The sequence below is a fragment of the Grammomys surdaster genome, unplaced genomic scaffold (assembly GCF_004785775.1).
Source record: "Grammomys surdaster isolate TR1022 unplaced genomic scaffold, NIH_TR_1.0 277, whole genome shotgun sequence".
In the NCBI taxonomy this organism is placed as follows: Eukaryota; Metazoa; Chordata; class Mammalia; order Rodentia; family Muridae; genus Grammomys; species Grammomys surdaster.
Window position 1 is genome coordinate 683,136 of NW_021604718.1, and position 21,304 is coordinate 704,439.

Sequence of the window (21,304 nt, forward strand, 5' to 3'; positions counted from 1 at the left end):
GAGTGTGTGTGTGAATTCGTGTGAGTGTGTGAATGTGTGTGTGTGTGAGTGTGAGTGTGTGTATATATATATATGTGTGTGTGTGTGAATGTATGGATGTTTATCAGTGTGTGTGTGTCTGTGTGTGTGTGTGAGCTCACGCTGGAACTTCCCTGTTCCTTTGTTATGGGAAGGGAAAAAGGCCTACAGAAAACTCTGTGTATGAGGCTTGACTACTCTTAGAATTGAGAGAGAGGGAGAGAGAGAGGCCGCGGTGGTCTGGGAGGAGCGGCTCGGATGGGCAGCCTTTGTCCAGAGAGGACAGGGCTTTTGTTGAGGATGAAGGGAAAGGCTTGGGTATAGATAAGTAACAATGTTACTCAATACTGTAACTTTATTTAATGTCCCGGAATTGTCCACACAGGAATGGGTAAAATGATAAATATTATTCTATTTTACCACAATTAAGAACCCCTACAGCAACGGCCCCCTAACTTCTTGGCCAGTTCTTTTGAGATCAACTTCAAATAGATGGGCCCTTCAGTGTCTCCCGTTCTTTGTCAGGTTATTATGTTCGGCTCTCGGCACAATTCAGATAATTACAGAAGACAGGAATGATTGAAACCCGTCTCCTGCTCCGGCTAGTGTGCGGTGCCTTCATCCCTGTCCAGTCCTGTGTGTCCAGGAGACAGTCTTTACCGAAGTCGGAAAAATAAAAACACAGCCCCCCACCTCCAGTGGGGCCCTCGTCTGAGGAAATGGGTTATGTGAAATCCGAAGGTTTCGAAAACAAAATTGGTGGCTGGGCATTCGCCTTACAAAGGCCGCCTCACTCAACAAAAGGGTTTGCTCAAACTGTCCCTTAAGAAGGGAGGCCCTGGAGCATTTAATGATTTTATTGGATTAAAATGAAATCCTGTGGACCATTCAAGGACACCAAGTTGGAAGTATATGAATGTATTGTATTGTGTGAAGTGGAGTCAGGGTTCTTGACAAATGGACCGTTTGGGCCCAGAGAAACACACGAAGAAAACAACAACAACAAAAAAAAAACGCGTTTTCTTGGCTTAAAATCCTGCTGGTTGTCTGGGAAGTCTTTAAGGAGTTCTGTAAGTGATTTATTTAAGACCAGTTAGGCCCGAAGGCCTGCGTCGTGTCCATTTTATGAGGGAGGGCTGGTGTCATATTTAGGGTCAGAGTCATGACTCCTGCTGACCCCTGTCACCTTCCCTAATCAAAACGGGGTTCTGAGACCTGAGCTCAGCTCTGTCCTGCCACAGCAGAAAAAAAAAAAAAAAAAAAACCTCAGTTGCCAGAAAGCATATTGGACAGAAAAGAGGGCGTTATGTCTGCATTAGGTGCATTGTGGGGCCCATAAAGGTTTAATTGTCCCTCCAACTTTAAAAAAAAAATTTTTTTTTTAAACCCACAAAGAGGCTGCCAGCTTTCGCCGGAGTTGAAAACCAACTGAATATAGTTCTTTGGGAATAGCTTAAGTGTGCAACTCGCGCCCGTGTCCCGGGCACAAGGAGCAATTGTTTTGGGGGACATAGCTTAGAGAACTTTTTCAAGTTGGTGTTTGTGGCTGCTGAGTCGCTGGGGAGAGCGGAGGGGGGGGAAGTATGCAGAGTGTCTGTGTGTGTGTGGTGGGGGGGTTGGATCCCAGGCTCTCCCTGGACATTCTCGCTGCCCTCTGCTGCCCCCTACCGGTCGGTCTGCGGAACCCTCCAGTTCTGCAGCCGTGCCCCGCCCCCTCATTTCAATACAGATTGATCATGGGAGCAAACCTGTGACTGCAAGTTTTAATCGCTGCTCTGGAGAAAAGGTACAGAGTGTTTAAAAAGAAAAAGAAAAAAAGAAGCCGGGCGGTGGTGGCGCACGCCTTTAATCCCAGCACTTGGGAGGTAGAGGCAGGCGGACTTCTGAGTTCGAGGCCAGCCTGGTCTACAGAGTGAGTTCCAGGACAGCCAGGGCTACACAGAGAAACCCTGTCTTTGAGCCCTCCCTTCGGGATCCATCATGGTTATGCACCCGCCACGCTTCCCTTTGACCCTCGAGGGCCATCTCCAGATTACCTCAGCCTTTCTCGTAACCTTGGGGTGGTGGGGGTGGGGTGGTGGAAAGAAACACATTTGTCAAGAGACCAAAGCCAGTCGTTGTGACTGTGGTTCCGCGTGTGAGGGAGGACCCGGGTGGAGCCTGCCCCAGTTTACACGACTCCCGACTGGTTCCATTTAAATGTCCCCGTACTGTATTTACGCATCCCCACCGCTTCGGCCTCTGTTTAGCTTCCAGTCGGCCTGACTGGCTTGGCCTCTGTTTAACTTCGGCCTTTACTGTTTCCGTCCCGTGGCCTATCATTTATGTTGTTTCCGTTCAGAAAATGTAAACGTTTATTTACAGCGTGGGCATTTACGCTTCCAAAGTTCTGTACGCCATACAGTAAACACACGGAGCTGTGGATTCTTCTCGAATTTTTTTTTCCATAAACTGGTGGTGACCTTGGCCCAGTTTTTTATCAGCCCGAGCTCAGAACGCCTTTGGTAAATTAGATTTTTCCTCCGCTTTGGTTTTTACTTCCCCATATGTACCCAGGATTTCTTTTAAAATTTGAGCTCCCTCATAGCCTCGTGGGACCAGAAGGCCACTGTTTTTGTTTTTTAGAACATCTTTGGGGATTAGACCGACTTTCAGTATAATTTGCTTCCTAGGGTAGGGGTACCCAAAACTGGATTTACCCAACGAGAATATCGACTCAGCCTCACCCATGTTGGGGAATGGCCGAAGCATCCGAGAATTGTAGCTGCGGGGGCCCTGAGGGTTCTTTTCTTCATTACTTTCTCCCTTTCTCTCCCTCGACCATCCCAGCACCCTTCTCTCTCCCTCTCTTTCTTCTCTTTCTTTGATAGGTTCTCATGTAGCCCAGACTGGCCTCAAACTCTCTACGTAGTCAAGGATGACCCTGAAAATTTGGATCTCCTGCCTCTGTTTCTCAAGTGCTGGGATTACAGGTGTGAACCAGGCTGGGGCTGGGTGGAAATATCTAACACTTGATTCTCAATCTGGGTTGTGGGGACACAGGAGGGACAGCGGCGTTATATAACCCGGACAGGCAGCCCGTCCTTCCAGGGCAATAATTCTCAAGTGATTAGAGGGAGGTAGGAGTAGGAACGGATGTACCTGGAAGCTTGCACTTGGGAGGCAGGAGTCTGAGGATCACAAATTTGTAGGAGGCCAGCAGGGACCCAGTCGCAATGAGTAAACAAACTCAATCAGAGATAGATAAAGGTCAGATCACCGGTGTTGTGTCTAAAAGTGAAGGCTGAGTTTGGTGAAGAGGCACCCACCTGCAGACCCAGGCACTCGGGGGCTGAGCCCTGAGGCTCAAACAAGAAGTCTGAGACCAGCGGGACTGTGCCATGGAGTGAGCTTTGGGGCTGGGCAGCTGGGACACATTTGAGCGCGAGGGGGAGCAAGACTTTGCCTTCCCGCCTTAGGCTGCTTGGGAAACTGCCTTCCCTGTCTCCGAGGTTTGTGCACTGCCATGGGGTTAAGGTGTTAGGTTAGCAGGGAGGGACACCTTGCCACTGTAGTTCTACAGAGAGTCTCATCACCCTGAGGAGAGTTTAAAGATCGCCTGAGGTAGGGGACAAGCCGAGTAGAACCAGAGACTCAGCTCCACAGACAAAGGGCCTTATAGGAAATCTTATGTGCTTAGGACTCCAGATAAAGACTTGACCTGGGACACCCCATCCTTTCTCTGACCTGCCCCCCCCCCCACCCCGGAACCCGTGGAGCTCACGAAGACACTATGTGCCAGATCTCCTTGTGTGTGGACAGCTTCTTGGCCGGAGTCAAGCACTCAGTGTGACTTCATGAGAAGCCTGTGATCAAGTCAAGACCTTACCCATCCCTCCTTGAAATCGCTCTCATCTGGCCTCATACGTGGGGACAGCCCAACAGGACGCCCGCTTTTGCCTGTTTGCATGGCTGGGATTGTGGGGTTGTCATACGCATTGGGAATATCAAAGCATCCAGTAAATCATTAAGCAGCAAGTCAGTGATTAACTAAGACCCCCCCCGGGGGGGGGGAAGGCGGCCATATCTCCTCTCGTCTCCCTAGGCCCTCGACGATAACTTTTGCCTGGTTGCTTCTGATAGCTATTAATGATAAAGATTCTGGCCGTCTGCACCTTGCCTGCCCCTGGGAAAAATTCTTCCCTTAGCCTTCCTCGGCTACCACCAATGCTCCCCTCTTCTTGCTTCGGCCCCACCCCCACCCTGGGTGCCCACTCTGATGTCTCCCCACAACCCCCCAAGAGAAGTCAGACCTTAAAACTTTTATTTGTGTATGTGTGTGTATGTGATTGAATGTGTACGTTGTATGGCACACGTGTGGAGGACAGAGGACAGCTTGTGGCAGGTCTCTCCTTCCATGATAGGCATCTTGGGGATTGAACTCGGGTAGTGAGTCTTGGAAACTCTCTCGTTGGCCCATTAGTCCATTTTGCTGTCCCAGGGATTTAACTATCGAGACCGGCTATTTCGTGAGTGTAAATAAATTCCTAGGGGAATTCAGATATCTTTATAACAATGATGTTTTTATAGGGAAGAAAATGGGCTATGATTTCAAAACAAGCACAGTTTTTTTTTTTTCTCCTTGACATTAAAATTCCCAAATAGGCCAGGCAGTGGTGGAGCACGCCTTTAATCCCAGTACCCGGGGAGGCAGAGGCAGGCAGATCTCTGGGAGTTTGAGGCCAGCCTGGTCTACAGAGTGAGTTCCAGGATAGCTGGGGCTACACAGAGAGAACCTGTCACCAAAAAAAATTGTTAAAAATTTATGTTTTGCCTGCATGTATGTGTGTGTGTATGTATTGTGCATATATGTAGCTATAATGCACACACACATACACAAGGAAAGAGCTTTTAGGGGACACAAGAGGGCATCAGGTATTTCTAGGCCACCATTTGGGTGCTGTCTTTCCTGGCCCTACATTTTCCTTTTAGAAGAGAGAGCAAGAGCCGAGTCTACCTCCTTAAGTGACAAGGAACTGTGACATCATTGTGTAGCTTCTGTCCAGTTCACAGTTGACCACCCGGAGGGCGTTGCCGGGGAGCACGATGGAGAGGAAGCTGGCTTAGTGCATGCTGGAGATAGTTTGGGTGGTCGGCGAGAGTCGAACCACCAAGCTACGGCCTTAACTGCTTTCAATAAATCCTACCTTGCAGTATTGGAACTGAACCCGGGCCCTCAACCATGACCAGCGTCTTATTACTAAGCTGCATCCGTTATCTGGCTTTGTTTTGTCTTTAAGTTGCTTAGTCTGTCCTGCAACTGTGTAGTCCAAGCAGGCCTTGGCCAGTCCGTCCTCTTGCCTCAGCCTCTTAAGTACCTAGGATGACAGGCCTGCACCATTACTTTCAGGTTTTCCAGAGTCAGGGATTGGTATACAAACTACTAAGGCGGCCTGACAATGAAGCACCGGAATCGGGCAGTTATAACTCCATTTTCCGGGAGATCGCGCGCCCTCTTCTGACCTCCTGGGGAACGGCGTGGGTGTGATATATATATATATCCCCAAATCCAAGGTCTGGGTACATATTCTACTTAAAAGACTTTAATCCCTGCGGAAGCAGGAAGATCTCTGAGTTTGAGGCCAGCCTGGTCTGCAGAGAGAGTTCCCGGACTGGGGCTACATAAAGAAACTTTTGTCTTGGAAAAAAGCAAAAAAAAAAAAAAAAAAAAAGCAAGCCGGGCAGTGGTGGCGCACGCCTTTAATCCCAGCACTTGGGAGGCAGAGGCAGGCGGATTTCTGAGTTCGAGGCCAGCCTGGTCTACAAAGTGAGTTCCAGGACAGCCAGGGCTACATAGAGAAAAACCAAAAAAAAAAAAAAAAAAAAAAAACCAAGAGAAATTTTATACGTAAAACAAGACCGTTTCACATGTATGGGTATTTTGCCAGCATATATGTGAATGCATCGCATGCATGCCATGCCCGGGAGGTCTGAAGAGGGCATCCGATCCCGAGGATCTGGAGTTGCAGATGGCTGCCACCCACCCTGTTGGTGCTGGGAATCGAACCCTGGTCTTCTGGAAGAAAGCCAGTGGTCCTAACAGCTGAGCCATGTCTCCAGGCTTCACCCTCCATCCTTTCTAAGATTCTGAGGCCCCTTCCATCCCCAGCACTGCAAGAAACTCAGAGTGGTGGTTCACACCTGTGACCCCAGCACTCAGGCGGGAGGCAGGAGGGTCAGCAGTTCGAGGCCAGCACCCCCGTGCATGCTCTGTCAGGCTACCCCTAAGCCTGACACCTAGAATCAATAAGGGATGACCATCCCAGTCTCAGTCTCAGGCTCGCCCTGAGTGGTGGCAGGTGGTCCCTGGCGGGTCAGGGATGCTGGAGTTGGGGGGGGGGTTGCGCCTGTGACTCGTTGCCAGGACACCTGAGCGGTTTGTTTTGCAACCCCGGGCGCTCCCACTCCTGCCCAGGCCGCGGGGTGGGGGATGTGGAGTGTGTGACAGCACCGAAGTGGGGCTCAGTGGCTCCGCCCAGCCCCGCCGCCCCCGCCCCGTCCTCCTAGGTGGTTGAGCCCGCGCCCCCGACCCGCCCCGCGCAGCCCACCCCCGCCCGGTGCCGCCCAGCCAGCCAGAGCGGGGCGGGCCGGCGGAGAAGGAAGTGAGCGGAGGGGAGAGAGGGGTAGGGGAGGGAGAAAGCGGAGGGGGAGGGCGGAGGCGAGCCACGGTGGGGAAGGGAGAGGGGAAGGGGAGGTGGAGGGAAGAGGAGAAGAGAGAGGGAGAGACAGGGGAGTGGTGAGGGATGAAGGGGGTAAAGGAGGGGGAGGCGTCCGTCGAGGCTGATGGAGGCGTCTGGTGCAGCCTCAGTTTCCCCCCCCTGCGCCAGCGCTGGTCCCTCTGTCCCTGATGAGCCCCCAATATCTGTCACCCACCCAGATACCACCATCACCACCACCACCATCACCACCACCAGGATGCCAGACGTGAAGGAGAGGGCGGCCCGGAAGGAGCCCGGCGCGGCAGAGAGCGCCTCCCGTGAATCCCGCGGGGGAAACACCCGGGAGAGCGCGAGCAGCGCCCAGGGGCACCGATCGCGTAGGTTCAACCGTCGCCCGAGCACGGCCGCCCTCACCCCAGGGTCCGCGCAGGGGCGCGGGGTACAGACGGCGCCACGAGGTCCCGTGGGCCACGGAGGACTGCGGACCGGCCTGACCTCCCGGTGTCCCCAGCCCTCCGCCCGAGCGAAGCTCCCCCCGGTCACGCGTGGGGCACCGCTTCCGCCATCCCCGGGAAAGGGCCACTTCGGCGGGACCCCGAGCTCGCACAGGCTAGGTATCTGCTTGAGGCAGGGTTCCCCAAGTGCGGGGACTGCAGGTCCGGACCGAACCCACCCCTTTCTCTCGGTTCAAATGCTCGCCCCGCGCAAGCGTTGCCATGGATTTCCTGCGACGCCCGACAGTTAGTCTTTCCCCTGTGGCCACGCGGGGTCGCTGCTGCTTAATGCAGTGACTTGAGGCAAGACCCCGGTGTATGGGGTGGGGTGGGGGTGAGTGGGTAGGGCTTGAGGTTGTGCATCCAAATAGGATCCTGGCCGGCGTGGGGTTCAGGAAGGTCAGGGCCTGCTGCTGCTGCTGCTGCTGCTGTTTTGGAAACGCCAGTTCTTAACAATGGTTGTTTGCCTCCATAGGTGAAATAACTTCTGAGTATATAGATCGAATTCCTTTTGAAAATTTTTGGAACTGTGTATATCAGATTGCCTTTGTTGTCTTGCAATTTTGGGGGAGGAGGCGCGACCTGGATTCCTAAGAGTTTTAGCCACACTCCTATATCTACTCTTTGAGCCCTCCTAGTTCCGCAGTGCTCCGGGTGAGACTTCCGGCTGCCTCCTTGCAGTTGGAGGGTTCTTGAGCTTTTAAGATTTCCTTTCCCCTCGGCTTTGGGATCATGAAGGGCTGCACCCATGCAGGGGAGAGCAGGGTCTGCTCACCTTTGATTTTATATAAAGGTTTATTTTTATTTGTGTGAGTGGGTGTTTTGCCTGCAGGTATGTCTGTGCCCCCCATGTGTGTTCAGGGCCAGAAGAGGGGTCGGGCGCCCTGAAACTGGAGTTACAGATGCTTGTGAGACATTATTGGGATGGAACCCAGGTCTTAGGCAAAGAGCAGCCAGAGGCCATCTGCCCAGTCTGTAGTTTAAGCTTTTATAACCCTAGGCAAGGACTCTAGATTTTCTGTCAAAGTCCACAGTCCACTTTCTCACCATGAAATATTTCCAATTTGTTGAGAGGTAAAATCCAGAGACTTGCTGCATTGTTAATTTTCTGTGTTTTTTTTTCTTTTTCTTTTTCTGTGTGTTTTTTTCCCCTTACTGTCTGAAGGCTACAGCTGTGACTCTAAATACTTCTGTCGTGTTTCCTTCTGAGAGAGGGGGCTCTGTGCTATGGGGTCCCCTCTACAGTTATTGTTTTTTGTTTTTGTTTTTTTTTTTTTACATCTTCCATCTTTTTACCATAGAAAAATGCTGCCTTTTCAGGCCTGTGAGGTGGCTCGGCAGTTCAGCGATCTCCTCCTCACCAGTCTGATGACTGAGCTGGATCCTGGGCAGCCATGTGATGATGGAAGGCGGGAACCTTCCGCTGGCCTCCTCACATGTGCTGTGGTGTGCAATATTAATAACTTTTCTTGATTATTTTATGTATAGGAATACTCTGTTGTTACCTTCAGACACACCAGGAGAGGGCATCGGATCCCATTACAGATGGTTGTGAGCCACCATGTGATTGTTGGGAATTGAACTTGGGATCTCTGGAAGAGGAGGCGGTGCTCTTAACCGCTGAGCCGTCTCTCCAGCCTTATCTTTGAATCGGCTTCATTTCACGATGAACTAGCTTTAGCCTTCACTGTGTTGGACTCCTCTGGGCATGTCTAGTGACTGGTTGAGCAGACCCTGTGATAACCCCGGGGGGCCTTCAGAGAAGTGACCCTGAGGAGGTTCAGACTCCTGTGGGTTGATAGCTGTCCACCAGGAGTTCTTCCATTTACAGGTATGACGGAGAAAGCCTATGACCCTTCCAAGCTGGAAGAAAGGAAGTCATCTTCAAGCAGGTATTGGCTTTTACCGTCTCCGTATTTGTTATTTAGCACTGAAGGATTCTGGGGGCTGGGGAGGTGGTGACTCTGGGCTGACACTTGTTGCCAACCTGAGTCTTAATTCCACGTGCCCCTCCCCAATAAACAGATAGATGTTACTAAAAATAAACTGATGGCACATGCACCCCTGTAATCCCAGCACTTGGAAGGCAGAGGCAAGTGGATCTCTGAGCTGGAGGCCAGCCTGGTCTACATCATGAGTTGCAGGACAGCCAGGGCTACACAGGGAGACCCCACCTCAAACAAGCTAACAACTCAAATGTCCGTCGCCTTGGCAAACTGTGTTGATTGCCACGGTTCCTATTTTAATGATTAATCTCTTTGGTGCTGCTTATAATGATTTAAAATCCCCAGTCCAAATGTGGGGTGCATTTTGCCCACCTTAGTGTTTAGAATCAGCTCTCTACATGTGGCTGGCTGGTTGTTCCAACAACATTTGTAGAAGAGATTCTCCTTTCTCCGTTGAATTGCTCTGTATTTTTGTCTATTTGCTTAGACAGGGTCGGTCTTTCATGCTCCAGGCTGGCCCTCCTGCTAATGCCTCCTAGGTGTGGAGGTTATCTTCGTTTTTTGTTTGTTTGGGGTTTTGTTTTGTTTTGAGACTGGGTTACTCTGTGTAGCCTTGGTTGTTCTGGAACTCACTCTGTAAACCAGGCTGGCCTTGAAATCACAGAGATTTGCCTGCCTCCGCCTCCTGAGCACTGCGACTCAAGGCATGTGCCGCTGCCGCCAGCGCCACCACCTGGCTTATTTTAATTTGTTTTTTTAAAGGCTTAACAAAGAATGTAACAAAATGTAGCTTCTGAGACTGATAATGCTCTCAGAATAAAAATGCCTGAGGGAAGAGGTAGGGGGAAGCTTTTAATTTTTCATTTTTTGAGACAATTTTATATTCACTCACTTGAGAGTGTGCATGTGCGTTTGTGTGTGTATCCCTCACTGATCTTCCTGTGTAGACCAGGCTGACCTCAAAGTCACAGAGATCCTCCTGCCTCTGCCTCCTGGGTGCAGGGAAGCCATCGCAACCAGCTGAACCAATTTTTTTTTTTAAGCCTGACTGGTTTGGTCCGTTACACTCAAGTGTTGTCAAAAAAAAAAAAAAAAAAAGAAAGAAACTATTTTCCTGACTTTTATGAGTGAAAGAAAATAACAGCTCCATGCAGTACTGCAGGCGTGCGCACACAGGTCCCACATATAGGCCAGACTCAGGCTAAACTCGGGGTGCCTTGACATCACAACTGGCCCACGGCAGGCCCTGCTGAGCTCCATGCATTACCCCTGGTTATTGTATCTGGGGGCTTATATTCTGAGTCTGGGATGGTTTCTCGGGCAGCGGGTGACCTGTGCATTTGACCCTCTTGTAGCCTGGAAGGCAAGGGCAAGGACACCATGCCCAGCGACTTCTGGGACCATCTGAAGGAGCAGCTGTCAGCTGTGCCCCCCGACTTCAGCTGTGCTCTTGAGCTTCTGAAGGAGATCAAAGAGGTGAGTGGGCCAGGGTCCCACGCAGATGGAAGGTTCCAAGGCCTGGCTAGTGGTCACAAACCCTGATTGCCAAGGTGACTTAGGTAGAAGTCACTGAGGAGTTTGAATGGGGAAGACGTAACATAAAATTGCTACAGCAGGGGAATCAGAAAAGGTGTAAACGTATCTTGTATTTGCTTGAAGTAGCTTGTCTCTGAGGCTCACTGTCTCTGCGAACCTAGGTCTGGTCCAGGAAGCTTCTAGATTCCGTACAATCTAATCTAGGCCTAGGATGTTTTCAGCCGCTGAGGCTCATGGCTAAATAAGCTCACCCTTTCTAGTTCTAAGTTCTAGCTGGCTGGGTTCAATTCAGCTGTTCTGGCTTGGACTCCTGTCTAAGAGGGTTCGATCTGGCTGCTTTCTAGGCCTCTTTTGCTGTGCTTGGCTTCAGACTGTGTGAATCTGTTCTGTTCTTCTGGCTTCTTCTCATTCTCTGGCTTGTTTTCTCTTCTACCTGTCTCTGTACAACTCTTCCAGTAAAACTGCCTCCCCCTCTCTCTCTCCACTGTCCCCTCTTAAGTAGCCCACACTTCCTCTCTCTTCTTGTCAGAGTTAGGCAGATCTTATTCTGTCAAATCTTTCTCTGATTCGTCACTTTGTCTGCCACTCAAACATCACTTTCAAACATGGCTGCTTCCTTCTACAAACTAACTTTACCTTCATTGTTTGGGAGTAAAGGTGTGTGCTAAGGGCTGGGCCACACCACAACTAGAAACAGTTTTTTTTTTCCCCAGTAAATAACAGAATCTCAAGGTTCACAGTGTGGTCAAATATCCTGCAACAAAAAAGAGAGCCATGACTAACAGTAAAGCCCATTCTGAAGAATTCTGGAGTCTTAGACACACAAGTTCTAAGAGAGTTAGGTACATCGTGAAGCTCAGATTGGTGTATTCTACCTCAAAAGTCCAAAATTACCAGTGTGCAACGTGTCCTTACTTATGGGCAACCAGAGGCACACCTACTGTTACCTTAGGGAAGAGAGTGTGGCAAGCCTCAAGAACCTCTGGGGACAGTCCGCTTCCTTTAGAGAACCCATGCATTGAGGGAGGCCATTCCTCCTGCATATTTAGTGCCCTTTGTAGATTATGGAGGGAAGCTGCCACTCCAGCAGACACACATCAGTGCAGATGTGATACAGAGAAACTCGAAGTTGGTGACTTTGAAAGCTTACCAACTGAAGTAGCTAACAGAGCAGCAGCCTTCTCTTGTGCCTCACAGAGCAATGTAGTGTTCAGTTCACCTCAGTAGTCACGATCCTGCCCTCCAGTTCCCCCTGTTGTGTGTTATGGAGGGACAGGGATAAAAAAGAGGGAGTTACCAGGGGCTTGTGTTTGGGGATCAGCAACCCATTGCCTCTCCTCTGCTCCTCTGTCTTTTCCTTCTGAAATATAATTAAAAAGATAACTACCTTTCCCGTATTGGGACTTTATTTTATGGATTGACATCCATCCATCCATCTGGGGTTTTGAGACAGGGTTTCTCTGTGTAGCCCTGGCTATCCTGGAACTGACTATCTAGACCAGGCTGGCCACAAACTCACACAGATCCACCTGTCTCTGCTCCCAGAGTGCTGGGATGAAAGGCATGTGCCATTGTACCGCCACCACCACCACCACCATCACCCAGCTTTATTGATTCCTTTACAATTAAGATTGATTTTTATTCTAAGCACTTGGGAGGCAGAGGCAGGCAGTTCTCTGAGGACAGCCCGAGGAGCTACACAGAAAAAGCCTGTCTTGAAAAACGACAAAGAATATCAGTATAAAGTATTTTTATTTTATGGGTGTGGTGTTTTGCCTCTGTGTTTGTCTGGGCACCATGTGCATGCAATGTCCAGGGAGGCCAGAAGAGGGCGCTAGAGCCCGGGGGTCTGGAGTTATAGATGGGTGTGAGCACCATGTGGGTGCTGGGAACTGAACCAATGGTGCTTCTAGCTGCTGAGCACTGCCCCCGGTTCTCTGTGTTCCACATGCTCAGCGGAGTCCTTGGCTTTATTAATCTCTTTATCGGACTCTGTGACCTAAAAAGACAGAGGCTGAGGTGTGTGTAAAGGATTGGACCCTGGGACGAACGGTAGGACCGAGCAGGACGTGCTCTCTGACTTGCCCGGCAGATCCTCTTGTCCCTGCTGCTCCCACGGCAGAGCCGCCTGAGGAATGAGATCGAGGAAGCGCTGGACATGAACTTCCTCCATCAGCAAGTGGACCGTGGGGACTTGAACGTCTCCTACCTCTCCAAGTACATCCTCAACATGATGGTCTTGCTCTGTGCGCCAGTCCGAGACGAAGCTGTGCAGAGACTTGAGAATATCTCAGATCCGGTCCGGCTGTTGAGGTGTGACACGAATTACAGTCTGCTAACCCGCCCCGGGATGAGCTGGGAAGGGCTAGCACACACTGGGCAGCAGGTTTTCTAGACCGTCTTCCTCCTCCCTGGCCTGTTGGTTCTCTCTTCTTCCAAAAAGGACCTTTGGGTCATGTGTAGCTTGACAGGACCCTTTGTAGAAGACGCTACGGTAGGCAGAGGTCCAAGGCGTTGAAACGTCTCTTTTCCCAAGTTTACTCTGGCCTCAGCTCACATAAACTTTAAGGGACAGTGGCAGGCCTCCTTCCGTTTTTATGGCCATGTGGAGCATGGGAGGTGCATGTAGCACATTCAAATTCAAAGACAACACCACTCCTTGCCTGGATGAAGGAGGGTAGCATCACTTAGGACCCTGCCTTCTGCTCACATCTTGCCCTTGTTAGGACGGTGCTGTCCCTCCTTGACCTTCGCAGTTGGGGGGCCCCTCCACCGTGCACCGCCACACCCAGCTCTCCGCAGAAAGGGCGTGGCGAAAGGGACCTGGCTCTTTCCCCTGTGCCACAGGCTCACGTGGGCCTTGCTCTCGGCTGCATGTCCTTCCACGCGAGGAGGAGACACAGCTCCTCGTTAAGGTCCTTGCAGGTTGTGGAGCCCTGCGCCTCAGTTGTCCCCTCTGTGGCTGTTCTCTTCCTGCGACAGGGGGATCTTTCAGGTCCTGGGACAGATGAAAATGGACATGGTGAATTACACCATCCAGAGCCTCCAGCCTCAGCTGCAGGAGCACTCCATCCAGTTTGAGCGGGCTCAGTTCCAGGAGCGCCTCAACAAGGAGCCCAGTACGTATGATGTGAGAGGGGAGAGGGAGGCCTGGCACCTGACTTCAGGAAGGGCTGTTCTCCTCCTGTCTCTTCAGGGAGGTGGGGGCAGGGATGGGAGAGATGGATTTATTAACCAGGAGCATATTCATCTAGATGTAGCAATTTACCTTGGGATCGATCGCCGTGTCGCAGGAAGAGTTTTTTGGTTTTTCGAGACAGGGTTTCTCTGTGTAGCCTTGGCTGTCCTGGAACTCACTCTGTAGACCAGGCTGGCTTCGAACTCAGAAATCCGCCTTCCTCTGCCTCCCAAGTGCTGGGATTAAAGGCATGCGCCATCACCGCCCGGCTTTTTTTTTTTTTTTTTTTTTTTTAGATACCGTCTTGCTCTTTAGCCTTGGCAAATTTAAAAACTCATTACGTATCCAGGTTGACCCCAGACAGTGCTGCTGTGTCAGCTCCTGGGCGCGTGCACCACCCTGCTCATGAACAGCACTAGCTAAAAGAGAGAGGTCCTGATTGATGCCCCGGGAGTCGGATGCTCACCCGGGCTCCCCCTGTTGCAGGCCTCCTCAACCACACCACAAAGTGGCTCACGCAGGCAGCCACGCAGCTCATCGCTCCCTCCACCAGCTGCTCTGACACACAGGACCCCTCCAGCTCAGATGACCCATCTCCCAGTGATGCCGCTGTCCCAGAGCCTCTCAGCCCAGCGATGGTGCTGTCTCAGGGATTCCTGAACCTTCTCACCTGGGACCCTTCGAATGAAGAGTTTCCTGAGGTAGGAATGGGTGGGTGAGTGGGTGGAGAGGGAGGTATATTTCCTTGTCTTTTTGAGCTTTTGCTGGAATCCCACTGACGGCCTGCTCCTTCCGCTCCTCAGACCCTGGTGGTGGACAGAACCCGGCTGCAGGAGCTGGAGTCGCAGCAGAACCAGCTGACCATCCTTGCCTCCGTCTTGCTGGTGGCCAGCAGCTTCTCTGGCAGCGTTCTGTTTAGTTCCCCCCAGTTTGTGGATAAGCTGAAACGAATCACTAAGTCCCTGGTGGAGGATTTCAACTCCAAGTGAGCTGTAGACATATCTCTCTCTCTCTCTCTCCTTTTTAAAGGAAGGAGGTGGGGGTGGAGGGATGGCTTCACTGGTAAGGTAAGGAAGGTGCTTTGCTGAGCAAGCATGGAGACCTGGCTGTGTCCCCAACATGCTCGGGGCGGGTGTGGGGGAGCCAGATGTGAGCTGGCTGCGGCTGCACACCTTTAATCCCAGCCCTCGGGAAGTGGAGACACGTAGATCTCTGTGAGTTCGAGGCCAGCTCGGACTATGTAGAGACTGTCTCCAAAGAACAAGAAGCCAGGCATGGGGGTGCATGTGTGTGACTCCAACGCTTTCAGGGAGGGGTTGGGTGGGTTCCAGGGTGGTGGCTGAGCTAGTATAGTCAACATTTGAGTTCCAGGTTCAGTGAGAAAGAGGGTAGAGAGTTACTGAGGAAGACCTCGACCTCCAGCCCCCATGGTACCTGCGTATGGGTTGTACACACACACACACACACACACACACACACACACACACACACGTGTGCGTGAGAGTATAGATAGTACAAAGGATCTTGGATAATGGCATACCATGAGTTACTATTCATCACCACAAGCCACAGAGAGAGGCCTTCTAGAACCATCCACAGTGATATTGAGGCTTGTGACGGAAAGAAAGAACTTTCCAGAAAGGGTGTTGTGTGAGACCTTGAGCTGCCCTGGGGCCATCTCTCACGGGGTGGGTGATGTTGGCCAGCAAGCAAGAGCGCTGTCATATCAAGTACATGTGTGTTGAGGCGTAGCTGGTGACAGCAGAGGGGACGGAAGAACCACATTTGGGTGTAGGATGTGACTGAGGGGGCAACTCTTGCCCACGTGCGGAGGCCCCAGCCCTCGATCCTTATCTCCTCAAAGAAAACAAGTGGCAAGGGTGTGTTTGTGCTCGTCAGGAGGTATCTGACCGGGGAAGATGCCTGGGAAGGGTCTCCGTCTTTACAGAGTGCACTGGCCACATACAGGTGCATCCTGGGGAGAGCCAGGCTATCCTTCAGAGCTGAGAGAGCTCTTTTGTATGCTTCAGGATAGAGCAACATTTACAGAGATAGCTGGCGTTCAGAGGGAATCACAAGAATGTGGAAGCTGTCTGTCTGTCTGTCTGTCTGTCTGTCTTTGGTGCTGGCGGGAGGGCAGAGCAAGGGTGTCTGGGGTGGGACCAGAATGTTCCCCAAGTCCCTGACCTCTTGCCTGAGGCTCTGAGGTTTTTGCAGTTCTCTAGAAGCTACCTACTGGGTGGCCAGGTCACCTCCCATTGTCCTACTGGGTGCCAGCTTGCTTCTGTTCTGGTCTAGGCCCGAGGAAGTGATGCAGACGGTGAGTGAGCAGGTGACCCAAGAAATCCACCAGAGTCTGAAGAGTATGGGCCTGGACGCCCTGAGCAGCGAGAACACGGTGTCCCTGGTGGGACAACTGAAAAACATTGCCAAAAAGGAGAACTGTGTACGCAGCGTCATTGGTGAGCGTGCCCACCTGTGGGCGACCGGGGATGCCGGAGGGAGAGGGCGTGGGCGAGTGTCCAGGTTGAACATCTACCCTTTTCCAGCCACGGGTGGACTCTAGTCCTAGGGAGGTCTGCACAGGGAACCCTGCCCACCCAACCTAGACGTGTCACTCAGGACTTCTGATGGGTCTCCGTGGCACCCACACCCACCTACCAGCAAGAAACCAGCTCCATTAGTTTTAAGAGAGACCGTCTCTGTAGTCCAGGCCCCAGCCCCACGTTGGAACGTGGCCAACTTGTTCCCAGCTTTAAGCAGTTGGGAGTATCGGGCTCAGGTGTTCCCTAATAGTTGTAGCCGGGGTTAGCCTATGTATCTCAGGCTGGCCTTACGGGTTTTCCCCCTGCCTCTGTCTCTTGGGTGCATACCCTGATACTAACCAGTCTTGAGTACTTGGGAGGCTCAGTAACAGAATAACCGAGAGAACTAGAGACCCCAAACTCAGATCCCCTCCCTCCCCTGTGAGTGACCCGGGGAGTGGGTGAGCAGCCGGCTGTCGGCTGCTCAAGCTGATGTAGTTGTGGCTTCCTGCTTGCCCACAGACCAGCGGATCCACTTGTTCCTCAAGTGTTGCTTCGTCCTGGGTGTACAGCGATCTCTCTTGGACCTTCCCGGGGGTCTCACTCTGATTGAACCGGAGCTGGCCGAACTGGGCCAGAAGTTTGTCACCCTGACACATCACAACCAGCAGGTGTTTGCCCCGTATTACACCGAGATTCTAAAAACCCTCATCTCCCCGGCCCAGGCCCTGACCACCAAAGTCGGGTCTCTCTGAAGGCATTGGCTCGGAGCCCTGGCACCTTGGACCCAGGAGAAAGCCCATCTTCCTGGGATAACGTCACCAGTGAGCAGCAGAGCAGTCCCTCTGCCCCACCCCCCCACAGCCAGCACACCAGGGCTGTAGGGATCAAACATGTGAACAACTGGCCCAAACCCGCTCCATAATAAACTTCTGAACTGCATGCAGACGGCCATTCTTCTTTGATGCGGTGGAGGCTAGACCCCGAGACCCTGCAGTGCTCCTCTCTCTGGCCACGGGACCCCCCACAGTGCACACAGATGACAGCCAACCTGTCTAGGGTGCCCTCGTTAGGGTCAGCTAAGGGTAAAGCACTTCCCTGGAGCCTTCATGTTGCCCAGACAGCCAGGACACTGTGGAAACCAAATTCATTCATTCTCAGGACCAGATTCCCCTGGAGGTTTCGGGTGCTACAGCAAGGTCAGGGGACAGCAGGGAACCTAGTCTCTTCCAGCACAGGCACTATAGGGAAATGAGGTTGGCTGCACACAACACGCATAGCTAGCAGACCCGGATGTTCTTGACTCTCATCTCAGGTTATCTAGAGTTTGGGCTAGGACACTCAGATCTGCTTAGTCCTGGACCCATCCCTCGATCCAGTTCGTCTGTGGTTTTATCGGTAGAACGCCCACCCAAGTGACAGGCGATACACGCTTGTGTCCAGATGGGAACAGACTCCAGCTCTCCCCTCTCTGGCCGTGCAGTGAGCGTACCTCACAGCAGACCGACATCAAGTGGGACACCGTGGGAAAGACCTGGGCTTACACCCATTGTTGTGCCTGATTATAGCATACCAGTCCCACCAGCTTCGTGAGCAGTGTCCTATTCAGATCTGGTCCTTTTGTAGAGCGGCTTGTGTCTTCAAGGCAACGTGAGGAGAACAGGTGAAAGGAGATGAGGAGGGCACAGCCTGGGGACAGCACAAGGTGGTATCCGAGTTCCTTTGGCCCGGGGTAAGCTTCTTGTTGACAGGTGACAAAGTGTGACACAGTCATTGAAGTGACGGGGCAAAGATCACTCCCAAGTTCTCAGTCTTTCTACAGCCTCAGCTTGGGGAAGCCCCAGGGAAAAGGATACACTCAAATACACAGGCGTGGCTGCTGGCAGCCTCCAGATGCAGTTACTCGTATCCAAAAGCGCACCTCTGGGAAGCCTCACTGTTCAGAGCGCTTCGGGGCTGTGTGAACACTGGGCTGATGGCGAGCGCCTTGTTCACGTTCTGCAATTAAAGTCTGGAGTGACCCGCACAGTAGAAATTCTGAAATGTTTTTTCTTGTTCTTCCATGCGGAGGAGACAGGAACCCCATCTTTACACAGAGAAAGTACCGCTCAAACTTGCCCATGGGTTTGAGGGCATTTTTGTTTAAGAGGGTCTCACAGTGTTGTCCTGGTTGTCCTGGAACTCACTCTGTAGACCAGGCTGGCCTTGAACTCAGAGATCTGCCTGCCTCTGCCTCCCGAGTGCTGGGATTAAATGCCCGTGCTGTGCCAGTGAGCCTGGCTTGAGGGCCTTTTAAATTTTTTGGTGTTTTCAGTTGCGATTAATATAACTGTGTTTTTTCATCAGCGATTATAATTTCGTTCCTAATATGCACAAGTGTCGTGACTTTAGAAAAAGTCACACAAAGAAATACCAATAAGAGTCACCCCTGTTCTCTTTCCTTCAAACCAGATGAGTGGGACTCTGCTGCCTGTCTCAATGGGATTTCTATTTAAGCATTTTTTTTAAACAGACTTTTTATGTGTGTGATTAATATCTGCGTGACAGGGGAACACCAAGCACATGCAGTACTCACAGTGGCCAGAAGAGGGAGACAACCCTCTAGAAGCAGAGTTACCAATGGTCTTTAGTTGCTGTGTCGGTGATAGGAACTGAACTCGGGTCCCCTGCAAGAGTAGTAACTGCTCTTAACCACTAAGCCACAGCTCCAGACCCTATATAAATATGTTATATAAATGGTGTTCATATTTAGAAGCAGAACATGTAGTTTTTTTGACTGGCTTCTTTCACAAATGGTCTCTCTCTCTCTCTCTCTCTCTCTCTCTCTCTCTCTCTCTCTCTCTCTTTTAAGATGCCCAGGTTGGTTTTGACCTTGCAGTCATGCCTCAGGCTCCAGAGTGCTAGGGCTCTACCCTGTCCAGCACTCGTGCATGATGTTTCTCTCAGGTTATAGACTGTTGTGGTTCCTTCCATACGGCTGGATCTTAACGCCACGACCATCAGCTGGTGGGCACGGTGGCGGGCAGTCTTTTGTATCTTCCGTGAGCGATACTACCGTGAACATTGTGTTAGTACCATTTCTATTCTGTTCCTTGATCTGAGTCTCTGGAGACAGACAGCCTGGAGGGAGCTGCCGTCCCACGGCCAGTCCATGTTTCATTCATTAAGGATGGAAAGCATGTATCGGTGTGGGGGGATGGGATGAGGTGAAGCAGGTTTGTTCTCTCGGGTGGACACAGTATTCTCGGCACCACGGTTGAAGTGACTACTGGATCCCTGCTCATGCTGTCAGCTCAGTGGTCAAAAGAGAACCAACTGGCCAGGCAGTGGTGGCGCACACCTTTAATCCCAGCACTTGGGAGGCAGAGGCAGGCAGATTTCTGAGTTCGAGGCCAGCCTGGTCTACAGAGTGAGTTCTAGGACAGCCAGGGCTACACTGAGAAACCCTGTCTAAAACAACAAAACAAAACAAAAAGCAAAAAGACAAGAGAACCAAATGGCTGCTGGGATTGGTGCCCCAGCTCTTTGGAAGCCTGAGGCAGGAAAATCGTCCCGCCTACTTTGATCAGCAGCTGATAAAAAGGAGGTAGCAATCTGTATCTGTATAGCTGTCCTGTAATTTTGATAGGAGTTTCTGGGGATCCCTTGCAGATAACAAAAATCCATAGGTTTGCACAAGCCCATATCTGAAATGGAATAGGAGCTGCATAGAACCACCATACATCCTTCTGTAGGCTTTAAACAATTGTTATAGTGTGTACAACAGGCTGTTACAGTGTAACTGCTATGTAAGGATCTGTACCAGATTGCTTAGGGAAGGACAAAAGTGCTCCATGTTTAGTATAATTAAAAGATAGAAAGCGGCAGAGGGGGCTCAGAGGTTGAGAGCACTAACTTCTTCCCCAGAGGCCTGGAGTTTGATTTCCAGCGCCTAGCACCTGTATTGTGCTCATAACCTCAACTCCAATGTCAGGGGATCCGATGCCCTCATCTGGCCTCTGTAGGCACCAGGTATGCACATGGTAGACAGACATACATGGAAGTAAAACATCCATTACATTAAAAATAAATTTTAAAAATATCTTTCAGGGGCTGGAGAGATGGCTCAGCAGTTCAAAGTGCTTGCTGCTCGCCCAGAAAGCCCAAGTCTGTTTCCCAGCACCCACGCTGTTGGGTGGCTTACAGCTATCTTTAACTCCAGCTCCAGGGAACACAATGCCTTCATTTGGTCTCTGAGGAAACACACACACACACACGTGTGTGTGCATGCTCGAATCCAAATTCAGTTCACAACTGTGGGTGCCTAAAGCAAATAGGAAGGGCACTATTTTATTATTGTCACTATTTATTATAAATAGCATAGACCAAGTGGCTTAAATAACAAATTTATTTCTGACTGTTCTGGAGGAAGGAAAGGCATGGATAAAGGGCATCGAGGGCCAGTTTGTGGTGAGCACTCTTTCCAGGGTCATAGGTGTCTCCCTGGTCTCAAGGGACTTTGTCCTTGCCGGTGATGGGGGAGGGGTTGCGTGCTTGTATACATGGGTTGGGGAGGAAAGGAAGGAGAGAGAGAGGGTGTGATCTAGAACCTCCCTCTATAAACTACCAAACCTGGTGAATTAGTCATCTCCTGAAAGCCCTAGTTTACCTTAGCCACCTCATGAAAACTCCACGTGTACCATGCTTGGAGGGCTGAATGCCCACGTAGGCACACGGGTGGGATATTTCTTCTCTATTTCTGCCTCTTGAAGTTAGCTGGCTTTAAAAATGGGGTCTTGGTGTTACCTAGGCTAGCTGTGAATTTGTGATCTTCCCAAGTGCTGGATTATAGGCACCTGCCACACACAGCACCCCGGTCATGTTGTAAACAACTCTGATTTACCTGTAGTGTCTCCTTTTTCCATAGTTT

General features: G+C 51.2%; 1 protein-coding gene across 2 annotated transcripts; it reads left to right on the forward strand.

The window, feature by feature from the left end:
* The first annotated feature begins 6,972 nt into the window (after positions 1-6,972).
* Positions 6,973-17,150, forward strand: Tcp11 (t-complex 11). Of its 2 annotated transcripts, none has more exons than XM_028777083.1 (9): positions 6,973-7,330; positions 9,042-9,102; positions 10,512-10,632; positions 12,785-13,005; positions 13,675-13,811; positions 14,357-14,571; positions 14,674-14,855; positions 16,169-16,332; positions 16,918-17,150. In XM_028777083.1, the coding sequence occupies exons 1-9, from the start codon at positions 6,973-6,975 to the stop codon at positions 17,148-17,150; spliced, it is 1,692 nt and encodes a 563-aa protein (XP_028632916.1). The 2 variants fall into 2 exon arrangements, with proteins under 2 accessions (XP_028632916.1, XP_028632917.1); XM_028777084.1 differs by having other exon boundaries at positions 6,973-7,093.
* Positions 17,151-21,304: the final 4,154 nt, after the last annotated feature.

Excerpts from the sequence above, each read along its gene's own strand:
- Tcp11 (XM_028777083.1), top strand. The coding sequence starts at position 6,973 with ATGCCAGACGTGAAGGAGAGGGCGGCCCGGAAGGAGCCCGGCGCGGCA. Across the intron at positions 9,103-10,511 it reads AGGAAGTCATCTTCAAGCAG|CCTGGAAGGCAAGGGCAAGG; the intron begins GTATTGGCTTTT and ends ACCCTCTTGTAG. Across the intron at positions 16,333-16,917 it reads CTGTGTACGCAGCGTCATTG|ACCAGCGGATCCACTTGTTC; the intron begins GTGAGCGTGCCC and ends GCTTGCCCACAG.